Source organism: Myotis daubentonii, chromosome 8 (genome assembly GCF_963259705.1).
Source record: "Myotis daubentonii chromosome 8, mMyoDau2.1, whole genome shotgun sequence".
Lineage (NCBI taxonomy): Eukaryota > Metazoa > Chordata > Mammalia > Chiroptera > Vespertilionidae > Myotis > Myotis daubentonii.
In genome coordinates, this window is record NC_081847.1 from 65,284,333 (window position 1) to 65,309,241 (window position 24,909).

The 24,909-nt window shown below is 38.8% G+C and overlaps 1 protein-coding gene across 4 annotated transcripts in view; it reads left to right on the top strand.

The window, feature by feature from the left end:
- Positions 1 to 24,909, top strand: part of CEP192 (centrosomal protein 192) — a 112,853-nt gene that overhangs the window by 34,613 nt on the left and 53,331 nt on the right. For all 4 annotated transcript variants that reach the window (XM_059706704.1, XM_059706705.1, XM_059706706.1 and 1 more), the window contains exons 12-18: positions 6,248 to 6,312; positions 6,872 to 7,081; positions 12,425 to 12,551; positions 13,279 to 13,409; positions 20,734 to 21,553; positions 21,644 to 21,767; positions 23,556 to 23,727. In XM_059706704.1, coding sequence (XP_059562687.1) covers positions 6,248 to 6,312; positions 6,872 to 7,081; positions 12,425 to 12,551; positions 13,279 to 13,409; positions 20,734 to 21,553; positions 21,644 to 21,767; positions 23,556 to 23,727 — 1,649 coding nt within the window. The remainder of the gene's footprint in view (positions 1 to 6,247; positions 6,313 to 6,871; positions 7,082 to 12,424; positions 12,552 to 13,278; positions 13,410 to 20,733; positions 21,554 to 21,643; positions 21,768 to 23,555; positions 23,728 to 24,909) is intronic.

The following is a 24,909-nucleotide window of genomic DNA, read 5'->3' on the forward strand; positions in this document are numbered from 1 at the left end:
TAGAAACATTGATGAGAGAGAAACATCAATTCAGCTGCCTCCTGCACACTCCCCACTGGGTATGTGCCCGCAACCAAGGTACATGCCCTTGACTGGAATCGAACCTGGGACCCGTGAGTCCGCAGGCTGACGCTCTATCCATTGAGCCGAGCTTAACTATTTTTTAATTTAATTTAATTTATTTTGGGGGGTTAACTTTTTAAAAGTCTTTATTGCAGCATAGTATGCATACATATACTTTTTAAATTTTGAACTATGTGAACGTGTTCTATTAAAGGAAAAAATAGGTAATGGAGGAATTTGAGGAAAGCTTACTTGTGGAATGACTAACATTGGGTGGTGAGGAAATGGAGAAAATGAATATGGAAAAATACTAATTTGAAGAAAAGAAAGGATGAATTATATCAAAGGGAACCAGGGCCAGTGGAGCATATGAATAAAATGGGAGCCTTTTTTTTTTTTTAATTAAATCTTTATTGTTCAGATTATTACATTTGTTTTTTTTTTTTTCCCCCCATAACTCCCCTCCTCCCAGTTCCCGCCCCACCCTCCGCCCTCACTCCCCACCCACTGTCCTCATCCATAGGTGCACGATTTTTGTCCAGTCTCTTCCCACATCTCCCACACCTCTTTCCCCGCCAAGAATAGTCAGTCCATTCCCTTTCTATGTCCCTGATTCTATTATAATCAACAGTTCATTCTGTTCATCAGATTATTTATTCACTTGATTCTTAGATTCACTTGTTAATAGATGCATATTTGTTGTTCATAATTTGTATCTTTACCTTTTTCTTCCTCTTCCTCCTCTTAAAGGATACCTTTCAGCATTTCATATAATCCTGGTTTGGTGGTGATGAACTCCTTTAGCTTTTCCTTATCTGTGAAGCTCTTTATCTGACCTTCAATTCTGAATGATAGCTTTGCTGGATAAAGTAATCTTGGTTGTAGGTTCTTGGTATTCATCACTTTGAATATTTCTTGCCACTCCCTTCTGGCCTGCAAAGTTTCTGTTGAGAAATCAGCTGACAGTCGTATGGGTATTCCCTTGTAGGTAACTGAGTTTCTTTCTCTTGCTGTTTTTAAGATTCTCTCTTTATCTTTTGCTCTTGGCATTTTAATTATGATGTGTCTTGGTGTGGTCCTCTTTGGATTCCTTTTGTTTGGGGTTCTCCGAGCTTCTTGGACCTGTAAGTCCATTTCTTTCACCAGGTGGGGGAAGTTTTCTGTCATTATTTCTTCAAATAGGTTTTCAATATCTTGCTCTCTCTCATCTTCTGGCACCCCTATAATTCTGATGTTGGTACGCTTGAAGCTGTCCCAGAGGCTCCTTACACTATTCTCGCATTTTTGGATTCTTTTTTCATTTTGCTTTTCCGGTTGGGTGTTTTTTGCTTCTTCGCATTTCAAATCATTGACTTGATTCTTGCGCTCCTCTGGTCTGCTGTCGGGCGTCTGTATAATATTCGTTATTTCAGTCTGTGTGTGCTTAATTTCTAGTTGGTTCCCCAATATAAGATCGAGGGTCTTATTAGTTTTTGTGTAGATCTCATTAAGTTTATCGGCAGCTTCTAAACAGTTCTTGAGAGACCTTAAAAGTGTGGTTCTGAACTCTATTTCTTCCATTGACAATTTTGTCCTGTTTCTTTGTCTCCGCATTTTGTTATGCTTCCTTGGTGCACCCCCTAGTGGTCTTTGTTCGCAGTCTTATAGATAAATCTTGATTGTTGTAGCTAATTCCAGGGAGGGTTTGACCTCCAGGCCAAGTGGCTATGAGAATCAGCTGTGTCAGCAGTGAGAGAACTTCTGTCCTCTAGGGAGGTGCTAATCTAGCCTTTGCCTGAGGCTATCCGGCAAATGCCTCTGTGCAGGGCTTGGGCGGGGCGGGTCGCACAGGATCAACAGGGTGGGCCGGAGAGAGCAGTTATGGCGGCTCTCAGTCCTGTCCCCTGGGGCTCTGCCTCTCTGAGTCCCAGCACCCGCTGCAAAGCTGGGAGAGAAAGCTGCACTCGCTCTGACCGAAGCCAGACAGTCCTGCTTCTCCCGTTTGAGTCTGGGTCCCTAAAGGCTCGCCCGGATCTGGTGCTCAGAGTTTGCGACTCCCTCCCGATTGAAAACAACAACCGCGCCCTCCGCTGCCAGCCCGCTCCGCGCACTCCGCACCTCAGAATTTGACTTCAGCACTGCGCCTCCTCTGAGTGTCCGTATGCGTTTCTCTTTCCTCCTAGTTGTAGGACTTCCACTCAGCCAGCGTTCCTGTGGTTCTGGGTGATGTCCCTTCCGTTTTTTGGTTTCACTTTTGAAGTAGTTGTTCAAAGCAGCAAACTCCGGCGTTAACCTATGCCGCCATCTTGGTTCTCCCCAAATGGGAGCCTTTTAATAGGAATAGGGAAGGGAATTTGAAAATGTAAGAGATATCCAGCAGAGGAAGAATGGACCAAGGGCATAATTTTTATAATATCAAAGTCATTTTAAATGAAAACTTACCTATTTAATAAACTTTTTCAGAAACTTTACTTGAGATACTACTACTCTTCCCCATTTCTGTCCTCTTCATTAGTTCCATATATCTGAGGTACTATGTACATTACTTCTATTTATGGCCTTGGATTTAAACACTAGGCAGGGGGTGGGGGAGTAGGACTAAGGCCTGCTTCAAAATTTAACAACTAGAACTTTCAGGTGACATTTGAAAGGACTCTTGTTTTAGATATGACAAACAATTGGGCATAGACTCAAAAAATGCAGTTCTGCTTTCTCATAATTAGTGACTAATTTCTGATGAACAGTACTACAGATTTTTAACTGAAGAATCTCAAAGTTCAGAGAAAAAAATGCTTAGGAATATAATAAATAGCAATTGGAGCTGTATACTTTTTTTTTTTTAAATATATTTTATTGATTTTTTACAGAGAGGAAGGGAGAGAGAGAGAGAGTTAGAAACATCGATGAGAGAGAAACATCGATCAGCTGCCTCCTGCACATCTCCCACTGGGGATATGCCCGCAACCCAGGTACATGCCCTTGACCAGAATCGAACCTGGGACCTTTCAGTCCGCAGGCCGACGCTCTATCCACTGAGCCAAACTGGTTTCAGCATGGAGCTGTATACTTTTAAAAAATGTGATATTTTTTCAAAATGAACTTTTGAGTTTTATTAAATTTTATTTTTAAAATAAATTTATTGGGGTGACATTAGTTAATAAGACTGTATAGATTTCTGAGTTACCTTCTTAGGGGCTGATTTCCTCCTTCTCTTGGATGTTAGATTTAGTTGGTTTATACTTTCTGATTTTAGGACAGTGGTGGTTTTTATTTCAATTTTTAAAGTGGTATCATTTAAAATATATGTGTGCATATTTTTATTGATTTCAGAGAAGAAGGGAGAGAAAGATAGAAACATGATGAGAGAGAATCATTGATTGGCTGCCTCTTGCACACCCTCACTGGGGATTGAACCAAAACCTGGGCATGCGCCCTGACAAGGAATTGAACCATGACCCCCTGGTTCATAGGTTGAAGCTCAACCACTGAGCCATACCTGCCAAGCAGGGCAATGGTATTTTTGTTTGTTTTTTAAAGGCTTGTTTTATTGAGCACTTATTATGTACTGATCCTTTGTGTGCGTATTTACATGAATTATTGTATTAATTTTTAAAAATATTTTTTATTGATTTCCGAGGAAGGTAGAAGGAGAGAGAGATAGAAACATCAATGATGAGAGAGAATCTTTGACCAGCTGCCTCCTGCACGCCCCTATTGGGGACCGAGCCAGCAACCCGACATGTGCCCTTGAATGGAATCAAACCCGGGACTCTTTTTTTTTGTTTTTTTTTGTTTTTTTTTGTTTTTTATTGCTTAAAGTATTACAAAGGGTATTACATATGTATCCATTTTATCCCCCCGCCCTAGACAGTCCCCTAGCCTCCCCTATCACCCAGTGTCTTATGTCCATTGGTTATGCTTATATGCATGCATACAAGTCCTTTAGTTGATCTCTTACCCCCCTACCTCCTGCCCCCCAACCCTCCCCGGCCTTCCCACTGCAGTTTGACAATCTGTTTGAGGCAGCTCTGCCTCTGTATCTATTATTGTTCAAAAGTTTATAATGGTCTCTATTGTCCATGAATGAGTGAGATCGTGTGGTATTTTTCCTTTATTGACTGGCTTATTTCACTTAGCATAATGCTCTCCAGTTCCATCCATGACGTTGCAAATGGTAAGAGTTCCTTCCTTTTTACAGCAGCATAGTATTCCATCGTGTAGATGTACCACAGTTTTCTAATCCATTCATCTACTGATGGGCACTTAGGCTGTTTCCAGATCTTAGCTATGGTGAATTGTGCTGCTATGAACATAGGGGTGGATATATCCTTTCTGATTGGTGTTTCTGGTTTCTTGGGATATATTCCTAGAAGTGGGATCACAGGGTCAAATGGGAGTTCCATTTTCAGTTTTTTAAGGAAACTCCATACTGTCTTCCATAGTGGCTGCACCAGTCTGCATTCCCACCAGCAGTGCACAAGTGTTCCTTTTTCTCCACATCCTCTCCAGCACTTGTCGTTTGTTGATTTGTTGATGATAGCCAGTCTGACAGGTGTGAGATGGTACCTCATTGTTGTTTTGATTTGCATCTCTCGGATGATTAGTGACTTTGAGCATGTTTTCATATGTCTCTTGGCTTTCTGAATGTCCTCTTTTGAAAGGTGTCTATTTAGGTCCTTTGCCCATTTTTTGATTGGATTGTTTATCTTCCTTTTGTTAAGTTGTATGAGTTCCCTATAAATTTTGGAGATTAGGCCCTTATCAGATATGTCATTGGCAAATATGTTTTCCCACACAGTGAAACCCGGGACTCTTTAGTCTGCAGGCCAACACTCTCCACTGAGCTAAACTGGCTAGAGCTGGGCAGTGGTTTTTTAACTTATGGTACCCCACAGAGAATTTTCATAGAAAATTTTTTATGTGGAAAATTTAGCATATGATTTCGGGAGCTTCATGGTTCCATTGATGCTTATTTATACCTCTAGGTTAGAATGTGCTTATATAAAAGAAAGGTAAAGAATCAGCACTATTTTAACAAGAATCTTGACCTATCTTTGGTGCTGTACTTTTCCTAACTAGAAATATTCTCTTGTATCTATTCTCATTTTGTCTCAAGATGTTAATCTGGGACTGTGAGGATTTTCAAAAGGGCAGTTTGGATTGGATTAGCCCTTGATGGATCTGTAAGAGTGGGAGCTATCCTTCTTGTGGGAGCCACAAGTGGACTGTCCCTTCTGGGTTGCTATTGACTCTTCCCCCTTCTGTTACTATTTTGAAATACCAGGCAAAGGCCCAGGATGAGCAACAGACAGGCAGCCTGGAGTTTAACCTGTAGCCTTTTCTGATTTAGCCAATATGTGTAAAATCCTTTTTAATTCTACTGTCTGGAGCAGGAGCATTAAACTAGTTTGCCACTGTCCCACCACTCCCTATTGTGTTACACCCGGCCCTCTTTGCTCATTCACTCCTAGCTTCTGAGGCATTTTAGTTTGTGGCCTTGGCTTAGAGGTTGATTCAGACCCATTCATTACCCTAAGGTGAATCGAGGTGCTTATGGGAACTTTGAGGACAGACACCGTGGGACCTCTTGTTACTGTTTGCTCAGGTTGTGGGATTTGCTGGGATGTAGGATTTCTCCTCTCTAAAACTGGGACAGTTATGGACAAAACAGGTGGTTGGGCAACCCAGCAGACATCTTCATGATGAGCCTACAGAATGACTTGTCAGTCCATTAGTTCCAGATGAAATACCAAGGGTGTTCATGGGTGTGTACCTTAACTCAGGTGTACCAGATCTTTAAAGCTAAAATTAATGAGTCTTTTAAAAACAAAAATCTTAGGGGGGAAGGAGACATATGTAATACTTTTTGTAATACTTTAAGCAATAAAAAATAAAATAAAAGTTGTAATAAAAAAACAAAAAAAAAACAAAAAAAACAAAAATCTTAGATTGTAAAGCCCCCTTTAGTGAGGTAGGGCACATTAATTACTGATTAAATAAATCACAGTAGGGTGTCTATTACCAAAAGTTTGAGTACCATAGACTATGTACTTAATGCAGATGCACCAATTGTGTGAGAGAAGCTTTCACTTACCTTTTAAATCTTTTATTTATTTAGTATTTCATTTTCCTAACTAGCTATGTTTTATTTATATGCTAGTATCTAATTGGCATTACATAATATTATACACCTATTCTTTTTAAGCTGAGGCATTGGAGTTGATTGCACAAGATGAAGAAGAATTTAATAAAGAGCACCAATTTATGCAGGTTTGTATTTTATGGGCATTAACCAAAGTTTAAAATTTTTCCTGTATTAATTTAAATGTAGCAAAATTTTTATTCCTATCTGAATAGACATATGGTTAGTATAGAATTTTATCTTGCTTTCCTCATATTTAGACAATTTCTGCTTTTTTCTTCACACTCAAAATTATTGATTGAAAAAATAACTGGCATACTGAAATAATATTTAATTTGCTTAAAATCAACTTAATAGTCTTCAAAGATATTTCCAGTTTTTAACCATATTTTAAAATGAGGTAATGCTATTTGTTTTATTGAAAATATGCTCCTTTCTAAAGATTTATATTAATGAAAGTCAGTGTTTGATTAAGCAACTGTATATTATAACTCAAAGTATGTAAAATGAAGTTCTCTTCTTCTGGACTTCATTACCTGTATTAGCTGCTTAAGGTTGAATTTGTCCACATTTTTAAAAAAATTAAATTTTCTTTCTTTCTTTCTTTTTTTTTTTTTTTTTAAATATGAGAAAAACAGAAAGAAGGCTTGCTGGGAAAATAACGTGAAATAATAACTTTCTTCCTAGGAAGAAAATATAGATGCCCAGAATACTTCAGTTGCACTAAGGGATACGTCGTGGGGAACTTCAGTTAATTACAATTTGTTGAGGAAATCACTTAGCACATCAGATTTGAACAAAGACGATGCCAGTTATTTACGTCTCTCTTTGGGAGAGTTCTTTGCTCAAAGATCTGAAGCTCTTGGTTGCCTTGGTGGTGGTTACAGTGTCAAAAGAGTAAGTATGATATGTACTGGAACCGGTTAAATTGACCAGCTGTTATATTTTGAATGTTATGATGGTATACCTAGAGCATAGTAGTATCTTTAGAGCAGAGACAGAATAGGAACATGTTAAAATAGTGGATAAAAGCTTAGATTTATTAGTTGGTCAGACCTTGACCCAGTCCTAGCTCTGCCTTTTAACCAGTTCTATGACATAGAACAATTTATTTAACTCCTCTATGCCTTAATTTTCCAATTTCTAAAATGGAATGCCATCTTACAGGGTTTTGTAAGAATTAAATGTGATGTTGCATGTAAAGTATTTAGCACCAAACCTAACATGCGGTAATATCAATACCTGTTAGTTACTATGGTTATAAGCATTGGTTGGTGGGAAGAACTTAACGATTCATTTTTTGACCTGTTGTTTAAAAACATATTTTGAAATATAGGAGTATTTCAGTTAATAAGATGTAAAAAATTAAAAATGCAAACAATAATGATAGGTCCTGTGAAGAATGAGTAAGAATAAGGTGATGCTTTAGCTGTGGTGGTTGGAGTGACATCGGGACCTAAGTGATGAGAAGGTAGGAGGCAGTCATCAAAAGATCGGGAGGGAGGTTCTTCCCAGTGAATGGAGACTATATCGGGTGGGGAACCTTTTTTTCTGCCAAGGGCCATTTGGATACTTGATAACATCATTCGCAGGCCCTACAAAATTTCCAACTTAAAAATTAGTCTGCTAGCCTATCTGGTTTGGCGCAGTGGATAGAGTGTTGGCCTGGAGACAAGAGTCCCAGGTTCGATTCCAGTCAAGGGCACATGCCCAGGTTGTGGGCTCAATCCCCAGTAGGGAGTGTGCAGGAGGCAGCCTATCAATGATTCTCTCTCATCATTGATGTTTCTATCTTCTCTCCCTCTTCCTTCTCTGAAATCAATAAAATATATATATTTTAAAAATTAGCCTGCTATATTTGGTCAAACTTTTAATTAACTCACCCCTAATCCCTTGGCAGGGCCAAACTAAATGATTTTGTAGGCCTTATATGGCCCTTGGGCCAGACGTTCCCCTGATTTATATGAACATTTATATGATTTATAGGAGGTGAGTGGCATATTGGAGGAACAGAAAGCAGACAAATGGAGCTAATGTGAATTTACAGAACTTAAGTGTTTTTTTTTTAGATATATTTTATTGATTTTTTACAGAGAGGAAGGGAGAGAGATAGAGAGTCAGAAACATCAATGAGAGAGAAACATCGATCAGCCGCCTCCTGCACATCTCCTACTGGGGATGTGCCTGCAACCCAGGTACATGCCCTTGACCGGAATTGAACCCGGGACCCTTCAGTTCGCAGGCCGACGCTCTATCCACTGAGCCAAACCGGTTTCGGCAGAACTTAAGTTTGAAATGAACTGTGGGGTGGGAGAGTATGATAGGTTAAATGGTAGAAGAAGACAAGGGCTAGATTATGAAGGGTCCTTGCAGGATTTGGATTCATCTCAAATTAACTGGGGAAAAATTCTCGAAGGCTGGGAACAACTTTGTTGTGGTGCCTGGGTCCATCTCTACGTGTGACAGTATGCCACCATATGTGTCAGGAGCCTGGGTGGAAGAGTCAGTGAACTGCAAAAGAAGAGTAGAAGCAGGCACAAAGGTACACAGGAAGAGATTTGATGAAGGCTGAGTGCTAGAATGATATTACAGAAACAGAAAAATTTAGGGACTCAAGATTTCTTTTAGAGATAGAGTCAAAGGGCTTGTTGATACATTCCATATAGGGAGTTGGCATTATTGGACAGTGTTTATTTTTTAAACTTATTTTTCATCCTTACCTGAGGATATATTTTTTAATTTTAGAGAGAGGGGAAGAGAGAGATAAACATTGATAGGTTTCCTCTGGTATGTGACCTGACTGGGAATCGAACCTGACACCTTTGGGTGCATGGGGTCAATGTTCCAACCAACTGAGCCACATTGGCCAGGTCGGGACAGTGTTTATTAAAACTGGATTTCACTAAGAGTATAATTTAAAATAATAGCTGTGGTTTTAGATCTCACAGTTGATTTACAGAACTTACATTTGAAACTGATCTTGTCTGCAGTGAATTAAAAAATGAGAATTAATACTTCAGTGAGGCAGGTTTTTTCTGCCAGAATCAATTGGAATCTTTTACATTATGAGTGAAGTTAAAGAGTAATTGAATTCCTTATAAACCGATGAATTTTAAAGCAGTGGATCATGGAAAATGGATCTATCATTTGGAATTTATATTTTGATATTAATTGTGAAATGTTACTTGCATGCAAGTTGCTGGATCAAGGGAAGAAATTTCCAAGTGAAGATCAGCTAAAAACTGAGTGCATTTAATGAATTCACATTTTAGGTCTATCCTGTGAAAGTTCTTTAAGAAAAGAAAAGTGTGAATTTCTTGCCTTTTAGCAAGCTCATTGAATATAATAAATAATAAACCTTTCTGAACCTTTCATCCAACTCAGTAGGAAGAAATCTAACTCTTAATAAATATTTTTGTATTTATTATATACAATTTTATACTGTAAGTTCCAATAAAGCAGGACATTTTTTTTCTCACTGATGTTTATTAACAGTGTCTGACACACAGTAGATATCTACTTATATAAAAACCCTGGGTGTAACATCACGTCCAGAAGCGCAACCAAGTGGAAGGAAGCCAGTCCTGCAGGGGTCGTTTTGGAAACCACTGCGCCCTCCCCCAGCTGTTTCCCCCGGAGGATGAGGTTTCAGGCAGGAACCTGCCCTCAGAGCGAGGTTTCAGGCAGGAACCCACCCTCAGAGCGGAGCGTGGAAGTACTGAGTCCAGCCTTCAAACCAGACCCTGACAGTAGGGAGGAGGTAGCCCCATTCCTCACAGAATCTGCTGTTGGATACCTTGCTGTCAGTGGCCTGCCAGCCAGGAACGCCATTCACCTGCACACCGGACCCTAACAGGAGGGAGGAGGGAGCCCCATTCCTCACGGAATCCACAGGTGGCCAGCTTGCTGTCATAGGCCTGCCAGCTAGGAATCCTATTCACCTGCATATCTGTATAAAGCAGGGGTCCTCAAACTACGGCCCGTGGGCCACATGCAAATACAAATATTGTATTTGTTCCCGTTTTGTTTTTTTACTTCAAAATAAGATATGTGCAGTGTACATAGGAATTTGTTCATAGTTTTTTTTAAAACTATAGTCCGGCCTTCCAACGGTCTGAGGGACAGTGAACTGGCCCCCTGTTTAAAAAGTTTGAGGACTCCTGGTATAAAGTTTTAATACATTATATTAGAGGCCATGGTGGCACTGTTTTACCCACAGCATCTACAGGAATTGCTGCAAATTTACTTCTCGGTGGAAGCACCTTTCATTCCCAATATAAATTACTGATTCCATTAAATGAAACTTCAATTTCTAGACTCAATATAAAGAGTGAAGTTGCTAAAACTATTAAAAAGGCCCAACTTCTCATTATTGATGAATGCACCATGGTATCCAGTCATGCTATAAACGCCATAGACAGATTACTAAGAGAAATTTGAATGTTGTATTTGGTGGGAAAGTTCTCCTTCTTGGAGGAGATTTTCGACAGTGTCTCAGTATTGTACGGCATGCTATGTGATCGGCCATAGTACAAACGAATTTAAAGTACTGCAATGTTTGGGTATGTTTCAGAAAGTTGTCTCTTACAACAAATATGAGATCAGAGGATTCTGCTTATAGTGGATGGTTAGTAAAACTTGGAGATGGCAAATTTGATAGCAGTTTTTATTTAGGAACTGATATTATTGAAATCCCCTGTGAAATGATTTATAATGAATCTATTATTGAAGCTACCTTTGGAAGTACTATATCTATAGATAATATTAAAAATATATCTAAACATGCAGTTCTTTGTCCAAAAAATGAGCATGTTCAAAAATTAAATGAAGAAATTTTGGATATACTCGATGGAGATTTTCACACGTATTTGAGTGATGATTCCATTGATTCCACAGATGATGCTGAAAAGGAAAATTTTCCCATCAAATTTCTTAATATTACTCCTTCGGGAATGCCGTGTCATAAATTAAAATTGGGTGCAATCATCATGCTATTGAGAAATCTCAGTAGTAAATGGGGTCTTTGTAATGGTACCAGATTTATTATCCAAAGATTACGACCTAACATTATCAAAGCTGAAGTATTAACAGGATCTGCAGAGGGAGAGGTTGTTCTGATTCCAAGAATTAATTTGTCCCCATCTGACACTGGCCTCCCATTTAAATTGATTCGACAGTGGTTTCCCATGATGCCAGCATTTGTGATGACTATTAATAAATCACAAGGACAAACTCTAGACAGAGTAGGCATATTCCTACCTGAACCTGTTTTTGCACATGGTCAGTTATACGTTGCTTTCTCTCAAGTTTGAAGAGCATGTGACGTTACAGTTAAAGTTCTAAATACTTCAGCACAAGGGAAATTAGTCAAGCACTCTGAAAGTGTTTTCACTCTTAATGTGGTGTACAGGGAGGTATTAGAATAAGTTTAGTCACTTAATCAGTCATTGTTTGCATCACTGTTGTTTTTATATCATGTTTTTGTCGTTTTTATATCATGCCTCTGTTGTTGTTATATCCTTTTGTTACTGTTTGTTTATTAATAAATTTATATATTATTTTCATACACGTTTTACTACTTTCCTTTCATCTCTCACACTTCTATTATAGTGAAAGGGCAAATAGCAATATTAAAATATCTCCAGTAATTAATTCCCTTTTAACACGTTGTATGCGGGAAACGTATTTATACGTTTTATACGTTTTACGTTGACTGGTAGTAGAGCGTGGGATACGTATTAATATGTTTTTTATAGACTAGTGGTAGAATGTGGGTAACGTATAAATACGTAAACTAAAGTTATCGTAATTTCACTGAACGTTGCCCTTTGCGCAAAAAATTAGCAAAAATGGCCCGCGCTACCTGTTAGCGCGCGATAAAAACTGCCTGCAAACAATGTGTTAATGTGCATGAATTTTGTGAACCAGGCTACTAGTTCAATAATAATTACTGAAGGAACAAACAAAGTGTCATTTCTGGGTTGTTTTAATTTGGATTTCTTAGTGAGGGCAACTAGTTACTTGACCATATTAGTTCTGATGATTAAGATAGCTGGCAGTAAGGAAATAAAAGGTTCTATGTGGACTTTTAAGTTTATCCCTAGTCATTTAAGTTTAAATAGAAAGAAAAAAATATTTGTTGAAATCATTTAGCTAGGTTACCAATATTAAGATAAAGTAGTATAGAATATCTCAAAGCAGTTGAAAATGAAGGAAATAATTCATATGTTTATTTTGTAGCCATCATTTGGTTATTTTATTACATCACCAGAAGAGAGAGAACCTGTTGCTTTAATAAGAAAATCTGATTTATCACAAAGTGATTTGGAAAAAGAAAGGGGTCGTCTTAACCATGATCCATTTTCAGGTAATAGATTAAATGAAAGAATTTTTAGTAACTCTTTTTTAACCTGTAAAAAAAGTAAATTAAATGGTTGTGTGATTATGGTCTTAATGAGTGAAAATGTATGAACCCACTTCAATTTTTTCAGTATTAGTTACTCATTTGATTCTTATATAATCCCACATTGCCTTTTAAATCTAAATTGGAAACAAGTCATCCAAAATCCACCTAAATACTTTTGTAAAAATCAAAGTAAATATAATTTGTTCAAATGGGTTAGTTAACTTTGTCCTATTAGACAACTGAGTTAATGAATTATAACTGTTATATTTGCTATTTAGGTAGACTTTTAAATAAAGAGGTATTTTGAGATTCAGACTGTTATAGTATGATAAATGTATATGATAAATATTTAAAATCAATATTTGGTTAACATCCAGTGAGCAAACAGCTGTTTTTTGCTAGTATAAATTCAACTTGTGTATTTGTGAAATGTTTAAAGCTGAAAAATATTAAATGAGCTTATAAGAGGAGAAATTAAAATCCACAATTTTGTTTGCAGAATTTAGCTAAATTAACAATGGTATGGCCTTTGTCTTAGTGACTATAACTTTATTCAGTTTTTGTGAAGATGACTGATATTTGGGTAAAAGGATTTTTCCTTGGCCAATTATGTTGTGATCCTTATCCCACAGATTGTTTCTGTGAGGTAGTGTATAGATATAAGTTGAATATTGTATATTTCCTACAGGAGATTTAAATGAACACTCCAATACACAACTAAGTGAAGGGTCAGTTACACTTCAGGCGGAAGAACTGGAGAGTATTTCACAAGTGGATGAAAACGATGTGACATTAACTGCCAATAAAGGCAAAACAGAGGTATCATAAGCCTTTCATGAAGTAAAGCTAAAATCATGTTAGTTCTTGTCTGAGATCAAGTTAAGGTCATATGTGGCCCTGGTCCATGTAGCTCAGTTGGTTGAACATTCTCCCGTGCCCTGATGGGTCACTGGTTCAATTCCAGATCACGGCAAATGCCCAGGTTGCAGCTTCAGTCCCCAGTCAGGGTGTGTACATGAAGCAACTGATGGATATTTCTCTCTCTCTCTCTCTCTCTCTCTCTCTCAAAATCAATACAAACATTAAAAAATATAAGGTCATATGTGAAAAATATTGAGTATAACATGGTTGCCTTTTTAAAAAAATTCAGTTATGTGTCTTTTAAAATTTTTACCACCATTTGAAAGACAATTTACTGATTGATTTTAGAGAGAGGAGAAACATCTATTTGTTATTCCACTTATTTATGCATTTATTGATTTCCTTGTATGTGCCCTGACGGGGGATCAAACCTGCAACCTTGGTGTATCCGGTTGATGCTCTAACCAACTGAGCTACCCAAATGAGCTCATAGCCCGGACGCTAGTTTTGTTTTTAACTTGTAAGGAGATTGAACTTGTCAAATGCTTTTTTTTGTATCTATCGAGGAACATGCGCTTTCTCCCATGGTAATGTGTGAATTACATTAATTGGTTTTTGAATATTAAACTACCTGGATTGAACACCAGACTTAGAAGCGTATCCCTTTCAGCACCATGGCCAAAGCAAAAGGTTTTTTCGCAATGTGGAAAGACAAGGTTGGATGAACTATTTTGTTGAATTTACTGCTAGCTCTGGGTCATTGAACAATTCAAGATACATTTTTATTACATAATCTGAAAGTGAGTGGTGAGTCTGTGATGAGAAGGCAGCTGAAGACTTTTTGGAAACCCTACATAAGCAGATTGTGGAGGAAAATTATTTGCCAGAGCAAATATTTAGTATGAATGAAACCTTCCTAATCTGAAAGCATATGCCTGAAAGGACTTTGATCCATAAAGAGGCAAAGTCAGTGTCAGGTTTCAGGGCTTATAAGGACAGGATAACAGTCTTGCTTTGGGTCAGTGTTGCTGGCTTCAAATTGAAGCCCTGTGTAATCTGGCACAGTGAGAACCCCACAGCCTTCAAGTATATCAGTGAGCAGTGTACTACAGGAGCAATAAGAAGTCATGGATGACCCAAACCAGCTCCTTTTCCAAGACGCCCTCCTGAATTGTGATGCCAGTGAAATGGAGAAGTACAGTTTGGAGAATAACATACTTTTCAAGATTTTGCTTATTGTTGATAATGCGCTTAGACAACCTATTATTGGTGTTCTTCATCCCAAAATCAAAGTGGTTTCTCTGTCCAAACACTACCTCTTTGATCCAACCAATGGACCAAGGAGTTACAGCAGCTTTTAAGGCCTACTACCGGAGGAGGACCTTTGCTGAGGCTCTTGCTGCAACTGAGGAAGACCCTGGGAAGATACTGATGCAATTATGGAAGGATTAGAACATCAAGACCTTTGCTTGGGCTTGGTGTGATATTACCAAGGAGTGTATGAATGGCATTTGGAAAAAGACAAGAAGTTCATCCATGACTTCAAAGAATTTTCTCAAGGCTGAGGAGGTTGCAAAAATCAGTGAGGCTGTGATTGAGATGACAAACAACTTTAACGGGTGTCGATGAGGATGACATGGAGGAGCTCCTAGAGTTGGTTCCTGAGCAATTGACTAATGAGTTGTTGGAACTGGAACAGGAATCTATAGCTGAGGAAGAGGCAAGAGAAAAAGAAACTGTAGGAGAAGAAAAAGAAGAAACCCTAAGAAAATTCACAGTGAAGGGTATAATAGAAGCTTTTGCAGACTTCAATAAGCTCCTTATAAAGGTTGAAAACATGGACCCCAACACTGAAAGGTTTTCATTAATAGAGAGGAATGATTATAGTGCATTATCTGCTTTTGTGATGGAAAGAAGAAACAAACCAAGCAAACCACCATGGTCACAGTTCTGAAAAGTGACTATTAGGCTTTTATTCTATAGGATAGAGATTGGGGAGGGAACGAAGGAGGGGGAGAGAGAGAGAGACATCAATTTGACTTTCAGACACTCCAATTGGGGACCAAACCTCTAACTTAGGCATATGCTCTGACTGGTAATTGAACCCTCAATCTTTTGGTGTTAAGGACAACATTTCAACCAAGCCACCCTGTCAGGGCATAGAACAACTTTTAGCAATTTGAATACATTATTTTACATCTTTTCATTTTAAATGTTTGCTTTCAGTATTATTGTTAACCTCTCTAAAGGTAGTGTATCTTATCTCTGACTGCTTTAAATTGTTTTTCATTGTTTTTTGTCCGTTTTACTATGATGTGCTTAGGTATCTTCTGTTTTATCCTGCTCAGGGTTCATAGGCCTTCTTTTTTTTATTTTTTTTCCATAGGCCTTCTTAATTCTTGTTTGTTGACTTTCACAAGTTGTAGAAAATTTGCTGCCAATATCTTTTAAATAGATATTTTTACCCCATTTTGAGAGTTCAGTTACAACTTCGTTGGACTTTTATAGAGCATACCTTTTTTTTTTTTTTTTTTTTTTTACCATCTTTCTGTTCTTTTTTGTAGTTTCCATTAACTTTCTCTTTCACAGTTCATTCTGGATATTTTCTTCAGAATTCTCTTCCAAGTCTGATTTTTTCAGTTGTGTCCAATTAGTTGTTTTCGATTGATTGGGTTCTTAATTTGTTATTGTATTTCTCAGTTACAAAATTTACATTTAGTTATTTCTTTTATTTTAATGCATTTTATTAATTTTTTACAGAGAGGAAGGGAGAGGAATAGAGAGTTAGAAACATCAATGAGAGAGAAACATCAGCCAGCTGCCTCCTGCACACTTCCTACTGGGGATGTGCCTGCAACCAAGGTACATGCCCTTGACTGGAATCGAACCTGGGACCCTTCAGTCTGCAGGCCGATGTTCTATTCACTGAGCCAAACCAGTCAGGGCGATTTAGTTATTTCTTTTTTTTCTTTCTTTCTTTCTTTTTTTTTTTAAAGTTTCTGTTGGGAAATCAGCTGACAGTCGTATGGGTGCTCCCTTGTAGGTAACTAACTGTTTTTCTCTGCTTGCTTTTTAAAAATTCTCTTTGTCTTTAACCCTTGGCATTTTATTTTTTATTTATTTATTTAAAATATATTTTATTGATTTTTTACAGAGAGGAAGGGAGAGAGATAGAGAGTCAGAAACATCGATGAGAGAGAAACATCGATCAGCCACCTCCTGCACATCTCCTACTGGGGATGTGCCTGCAGCCCAGGTACATGCCCTTGACCGGAATCGAACCCGGGACCCTTCAGTCCGCAGGCCGACGCTCTATCCACTGAGCCAAACGGATTTCGGCTAGTTATTTCTTTATAATTCCTAGCCCTCTGCTAGAGTCTCAATGTTGTCTTTTACTTCCTTAACCCTTTTCGGTCCAACATGGAGGCTGACTCGACAGACCAGGTGCTAGGAGCAGGCCCAACATCGAGGATGAGGTCGACACCGCAAACCAGTTCAACATTCAATCCCGTCAATTAATTTGGACCAGACTGTTTGAATTCCAAAAATAAAGTTGGACCGCAAAGGGTTAATTATGTTTTAGAGTTTATGTTAGATTTAAAAAAATATATATTTTATTGATTTTTTTACAGAGAGGAAGGGAGAGGGATAGAGAGTTAGAAACATCTATGAGCAAGCAACATCGATCAGTTGCCTCCTGCACACCCCATACTGGGGATGCGCCCGCAACCAAGGTACATGTCCTTGACCAGAATCAAAGCCGGGACCCTTTTGTCCGCAGGCTGACGCTCTGTCCACTGAGCCAAACCGGTCAGGGCTTTATGTTAGATTTTATGTTTTTGATTCAGATGTGTTTTGGATTTTGATGACTATTTTCTGGATCTCCGATAGGTCTGTTTCTCTTGTACTTGGGCCACATTATCTTGAAACATCATGTGTCATTGATTGAGTGGTGGACTTTTATAGGAAAAGTTGTTGAAATAATTGGAGGTCATGGGGGATGATATCTTCCAGACAGGATTTATGTTTGCTTCTGAAAGGAAGCAAAGAACTCTATCAATCTCAGATTACTTTACTTTGGTTTTTGAGTTGAGGTCATTAGAACTGAGCCTCACAAGAACATACAATGGAGCCAAGATAGTCTCTTCAATAAATGGTGCTGGGAAAATTGGACAGATATATGCAAGAAAATGAAACTAGACCACCAACTTACACCATACACAAAAATAAACTCAAAATGGATAAAGGACTTAAATGTACGACAGGATACCATAAAAATTCTAGAAGAATCCAAAGGCAAGAAAATCTCAGACATATGCCGAAGCAATTTCTTCACTGATACAGCTCCTAGGGCACTTGAAACTAAAGAAAAAATGAACAAATGGGACTACATCAAAATAAAAAGCTTTTGCACAGCAAAAGAAACCATCAACAAAACAACGAGAAAACCCACTGTGTGGGAAAACATATTTGCCAATGACATATCTGATAAGGGCCTAATCTCCAAAATTTATAGGGAACTCATACAACTTAACAAAAGAAAGATAAACAATCCAATCAAAAAATGGGCAAAGGACCTAAATAGACACCTTTCAAAAGAGGACATCCAGAAAGCCAAGAGACATATGAAAACATGCTCAAAGTCACTAATCATCCGAGAGATGCAAATCAAAACAGCAATGAGGTACCATCTCACACCTGTCAGACTGGCTATCATCAACAAATCAACAAACGACAAGTGCTGGAGAGGATGTGGAGAAAAAGGAACACTTGTGCACTGCTGGTGGGAATGCAGACTGGTGCAGCCACTATGGAAGACAGTATGGAGTTTCCTTAAAAAACTGAAAATGGAACTCCCATTTGACCCTGTGATCCCACTTCTAGGAATATATCCCAAGAAACCAGAAACACCAATCAGAAAGGATATATGCATCCCTATGTTCATAGCAGCACAATTCACCATAGCTAAGATCTGGAAACAGCCTAAGTGCCCATCAGTAGATGAATGGATTAGAAAACTGTGGTACATCTACACGATGGAATACTATGCTGCTGTAAAAAGGAAGGAACTCTTACCATTTGCAACGTCATGGATGGAACTGGAGAGCATTATGCTAAGTGAAATAAGCCAGTCAATAAAGGAAAAATACCACATGATCTCACTCATTCGTGGACAATAGAGACCATTATAAACTTTTGAACAATAATAGATACAGAGGCAGAGCTGCCTCAAACAGATTGTCGAGCTGCAACGGGAAGGCCGGGGAGGGTTGGGGGGCAGGAGGTAGGGGGGTAAGAGATCAACTATAGGACTTGTATGCACGCATATAAGCATAACCAATGGACATAAGACACTGGGTGATAGGGGAGGCTAGGGGACTGTCTAGGGCGGGGGGATAAAATGGATACATATGTAATACCCTTTGTAATACTTTAAGCAATAAAAAAATAAAAATAAAAAAAAAAAAAAAAAAAAAAAAAAAAAAAAAGAACTGAGCCTCAGTCTGTAGGAGGGCCAGTCTAATTTTTTTTACTTTGACTCCTAGGGTGTAGTCCTCTCTGGTCTCTCCCTAAATTATGATGTTTATCAGGGTCACTGCCTGCCATAATTGGCAAATACTGAACTTGAGATTTTATGCTTTTACTCCCGTAAGAACAGCTTTGCTTGTCTGCTTCTTGAAATTTAATGAGCTGCCTCTTGAAACAGCAGATTCCCTAGGGAAAGCATCTCCAGTAATGGACTCACCTGTTTGGGATTCTTTCTTTTGAATTTTGGCCTCATAGTTTTTTATTCTTTTTTTTAAAGCTTTCCAATGCCATTTAAGGGATGTCTTTGAATATGCTCTCCAGTTCTAATTGCTCTCAGCAAGAATTGGTTTGTATTAGTTTGTTCTTATTGGAGGCAGAAGTTCTTAACTTGCATTTTTGAATATTAAATATGTTTGTTTCTATTATTTGGTTCCACTTTAATTTTTTATTCTTGATTCCTATTTATGTCTTGCCTATAAATCCTTTTGTAAAAACTTGAATTTATTGAGTTGATACTGGTTAACAAAATTATACAGGTTTCAGGTGTATAATTCGACACATCATTTGTACACTGTATCGTGGGTTTACCACCCCAAGTCAATCTCTGTCCATCGCCATTTATCCCCCTATACCCTCCACCTCCTGCCCCCCTTGCAATCACTGCATTGTTGTCCATATCCATGAGTTCTTTCTCTTATTTTCTTTATTGCTCTATTTCTCCAGCCTTCCACCTAGCCCTCCACCCCCAGGTGTCAGGCTATTCTCTAGTCTGTCTCTGTTTTGCTTGTTAGTTCATTTTGTTCATTAGATTCCACATATGAGTGAAATCACCTGGTACTTGTCTTTCTCTGTCTCTCCTGTAAATAATTCTACAATTGGATGATATTACCAAGAACTATACTTGGCAGTCACAATGTCACAATGGCTTCCCAATCTTATTTTCTTAATTTTTTGGTTTTAAATTATTTTTCTGATTCCTTTTTAGTATCTTTTACTCCTGAAGATTTTTTTTTAACAATTGATAATGAGATTATATAAGTAATTCAGTATTCAACAATTGAAGTTGATAGCAGCAGTTTTTTGGTTTTTTTTTTAGGATACTTCACTGCTATACCCTTAAGTTTTTGCTGCTATTAAATCTTGTCTAGCATCTATATATATAAAAGCCCCCTAACCGGTTTGGCTCAGCGGATAGAGCTTCGGCCTGTGGACCAAAGGGTCCTGGGTTCGATTCCGGTCAAGGACACCTGCCTGGGTTGTGGGCTCGATAGGGGGCGTGCAAGAGGCAACTGATCCATGATTCTCTCTCATCGTGGATGTTTCTATCTCTCTCTCCCTCTCCCTATCTGAAATAAAATATATATATATATATATATATATATATATATATATATTTTTTAAAAGCCTAAGCAACTGTTACGACTGGTCAACCAGCCACTATGACACACACTGACCCACCAGGGGGCAGACGCTCAATGCAGGAGCTGCCCCCTGGTAGTCATTGCACTCCCACAGTCAACCTCCAGCGGCCCAGCCAACCTCCCCTGGTCCCTCCCCCTGGCTGGCTGGCCCCAGTCGGCCCTGATAGGGACTGGGTGAAACAGCCCTGATCAGCCCCGATCACTGGCCAGGCTGAGGGACCTCACCCATGCACAAATTCGTGCACCGGGCCTCTAGTTTATAAGTAATGATTAAAACGTACCTGTTTATGGACTGAGGTAAATTTATCTGATGTAAATTTTCTCATTTCTAGGATACTTTCTTCATGAATTGCAAACCCCAAAGATGTAAAGGCAAACTACCTGATGGTGATGATTCTGTACTTAGGATAAGCACCATTGCTTCAGCGATTGCAGATGCATCAGTGAGTACTGATCCTTCCCAACTTGCTGCCATGATCAAAGCACTTTCAAATAAAACCAGAGAGAAGACTTTTCAGGAAGATGGTGAACAACAGGACGTTTCCATTGTGTCTCATTTCATAGCTAATGATTTAGAAAAAAGTAATGGATCCAGTGCATTTGATATGGAGAAATACCTTAGAAAAACGGAGTTTAGTAGATGTGAAGGTGGACTGGGAAACTTTTCAAGAACTGGTATGTCTGACATTTGGGATTTATCTTTGCCAAAAGAACACACTACACAAGACATCCATACAGTGGACTTAGATGCTACTAGTGTAAGTGTAAGGGAATCAGAAGAAAATACACCAGCTGCTTTTTATGGTGAAAACAGAGAGAGTGAAAACCAGGAATCATTTAGAACAACAGACTCGTCAAATTCAGTTATTACAAATACAAGAGAGAGTGAGAGTGCAATAGTTGATGTGAAGACATATTCCATTGACGACAAATTACCAGATACTGGTAACAGTGAAAAAGCTACCTCAATATCCATTCCAACATCTAATAGTTACTCATTAGTAAAGGGCCCCTTTTCACTGTCAGAAGAGTGTGAAGAAATGCAAACTAATAGAGAAAATCAGAGGCAAAATGAATATGTTAGTGAAACAAGTAGCAGTGAAAAGCATGTGACTTTTGGAAAACATTTCTTAATCTCACCTAAAAATGTCGGTAAGTATCAGAATAATTGATCACATTTCACAAAATTATAGAGAGTAGGTTTTTTTCCTGTTCTCATTAGAAACTACATCTTTCTGATAGATTTGAAAAATTCTTCTGAGCATGGTGGACATAGTTCAGAAGATGATCAGGATAGCTTCAGACCTTCCACCACTCCACTGAGTCATTCTTCTCCTAGTGAAGTTTCTGGAACGAGTTTATCAGGGTAGGTGCTTACCTTTTTTCTTTAAATAATAAAAATACATACTCAATATAAGAAAAAAGTACATAAAAGAAAATTAGTTATAGATTCATTGCTCAAAGGTAACCATTGTAAATATTTTGTCGATTTCATTCAAGCCATTTTTTGTCCAAATTTGCTATACTCTTGTTTTTTCCTCTTATAATAATTCCCTGTATTTAAAAGAAAATTAGTAATGTTACAGATTGTGTAAAGAATCTGTCGTGGTTTACGTGCTCCTGGTGGATACTTACTACATTGTTTCTGCCATTAGAGTGATATTGAGATGAACAAATTTGCTCATAAAATTTTTTCTCTGTTTTCACTGATTTCCTTAGGATAGATATCTAGAAATGAAATTACCAGGTTGGGAGTAAGTATATTTGAAGGCTCTCTCTATTAGCAAATTATTTCTAGAAGGGTCTTAAAGACTTTCACCCTTATCTTCAGTGTGTGATGAGAGTGTTGATCTCACTGTTTTCTTATTAGCATTTTAAATAGCATTAATTTTGGATTTTTTTCTCTTATAGTATTCACTAGGGGCCTGGTGCATGAAATTTGTGCACTGGGGGCAGGGCCCTCAGCCCAGCCTGTGGCCTCTCGTGGTCTGGGACACCTCAGGGGATGTCCGCCTGCCGTCTTAGGCCCAATCACCCTGGGATTGGGCCTAAGCCGGTGGTCAGACATCCCTCTCGCAATCTGGGGCTCTCGCAGTCTGGGGCCCTTGCTCCTTACCACCTGCCTACAGTGGAGGTGGGAGAGGTTCCCGCCACCACCACTGTGCTCGCCAGCCATAAGCCTGGCTTCTGGCTGAGCAGCGCTCCCCTGGTTGGAGCGCACTGACCACCAGAAGGCAGCTCCTGTGTTGAGCATCTGCCCCCTGGTGGTCAGTGCATCATAGTGACCGGTCATTCTGCCAGTCATTCTGCTGTTCAGTCGATTTGCATATTAGGGTTTTATTATATCGAATTTGCATTTTTAACACTAGTAAGATGGGTAAATACTTTTTCAAGAGTTAGAATAAGAAACTTATTTCACAGATTTTATGACAAGTTTATCAGGGTAGGCATAAAGTAACTTAACCTTCAAGTTATAGGAATTTTCTAAAGTTTAATTTTTTGAAAAGGCGTAAGTTAACATTCAAAAATTACGGACATATATAGATATATGTATGTATCTTAACCTAATAATAAATAAACATATAAATTGACCATCCCTCCGCTATGCTCACCAGCCAATCAGGAGAGCATGCAAATTAACCCAACAAAGATGGCAGTTAATTTGCATACGCAGGTGCGGAGTGAAGATGGAAGGCTCGAGCTGTAGCAGCGAAGACTGAAGGCTGAAGAGGCTTCGCTTCTCCTCTGCGGCCGGAGCGAAGGGCTGGGTCGTGGGTGCCGGAGGAAAACCGGTGCCACAGCCAGGGGAACGAAGGCCTATTGCACGGATCTCTTCCTGCAACGGGCCTCTACTATATATATAATTTTTGACAGTAAATTTATTGCTGTATCAAATATAATATATGTGTATTCATGGATAAACAAAATTAGATTTACAGTTGTAATAAAATAAGATTAAACCCATAATGTAAACCTATAATATAAGAATAAACTTGTGTACTCACAACTGTAAACCTACTTTTGCCCACCCCTGTCTATTGCAGAGTCTGAAGATTAATAAGATTGTAGGCAAAACAGGATTGGCTTTTGCTAGTGTAGATAATGTTAAATAACAGAATGGACACCTCTAGTCACGAGGTGTTTTCTCTTTCAGGTGTGCCTCAGAATCTTTTGGCTCAGCAGCTCATCATCAGAAGCCCCCCTGTGAGAGTGAGTTGTCTCAGTTGATGTGTCCACAGGCTAGTGTGAGTAGGCTCACTTACGTGTCTGAACAAGAGAGCACCTGTCTCACCATGGCCTCAGATCATGGCCTTGAGGACTGCAAGGTGGGCAGCACTTTTACTATTTCTTTAGTAAGACTTCTGGCTCTAAAGTGTTACTGATGTAGGGTTCAGATTAAAGTTCCTGCCTGTATACTTTCTGTTGCCATTTTTATCTATAAAATGGGGGGTAGCAGGGGTACAAGGAAGGAAGAGGGAGGGATGGAGAAGAGAGGAGAATCAAACAATTTCTCATGTTGGGTAGGCACTAGAGGTACAAATATTTAGTATCTGCCCTTCAAACACTCTCAGTCTGGTGGAAGACACATACATGCAAGACACACTCTAGTGAAATGCACTGTGCTGGAACTATGCTCTGGGTATTCAGAAGGAGATAACAAAAAGTATGATTAGGGTGTCGCTAGGAGGGATAGTAATGTACTGAAGCCATCTTTTTCAGGGATACTTAGACTTAGGCAGGGAAGAAGCAGACAAACAAATGGGGAAGGCAGGTACAGTAGGGCCTTGATTTAGGAGTATCTCGACTAACAAGTTTTTTGAGATACGAGCCGTCTCTCGGCCGATTTTTTGCTTTGAGTTGCGGGCTAAAATTCAGGTTATGAGCCAGCTTCAGATACCCCACCACTAGTTGGCGCAGCGAATGTCACAGTGAACGCCACAACATCAGCCCAGCATCACGTGTCTCACTCGTTCACTTTTGATTTGACATACAAGTAATTTGAGTTATGAGCTCTGTCACGGAACGAATTAAACTTGTAAGTCAAGGCCCCACTGTAATTGTAAGTACAGACTGCATTTGAGGGACTCCCAAGAAGTTTGGAATGGCTGCAGTGAATCATGTACTTGCGGCAAAGAGGAGAGGCCAAACCAAGAAGCATCTTAGATGTAAAATTTGTGATTTTGAAGGTTCTTAAGCAGAACACTGACATGATCTGTGTTGATGTTTTCAAAGCTCATTGCAGTAGCAGTATGGAGGAGTCATTGAGAGGGGCAAGATGAGGACCATTTCACTGAAAGCTCTTTTGAAGATTTTTTATTATTATTTTTTTAATTTAAATTCTTTACTGTTTGAAGTATTACATATGTCTCCTTTTCCCCCCATTGACCTCTCCCCGGCCCCTCCCACCTCCAGCACATGCCCTCACCCCCCTACTGTTTGTGTCCATTGGTTATGCTTATATACATGCATACAAGATCTTTGGTTGATCTCTTACCCCCAACCCCTGG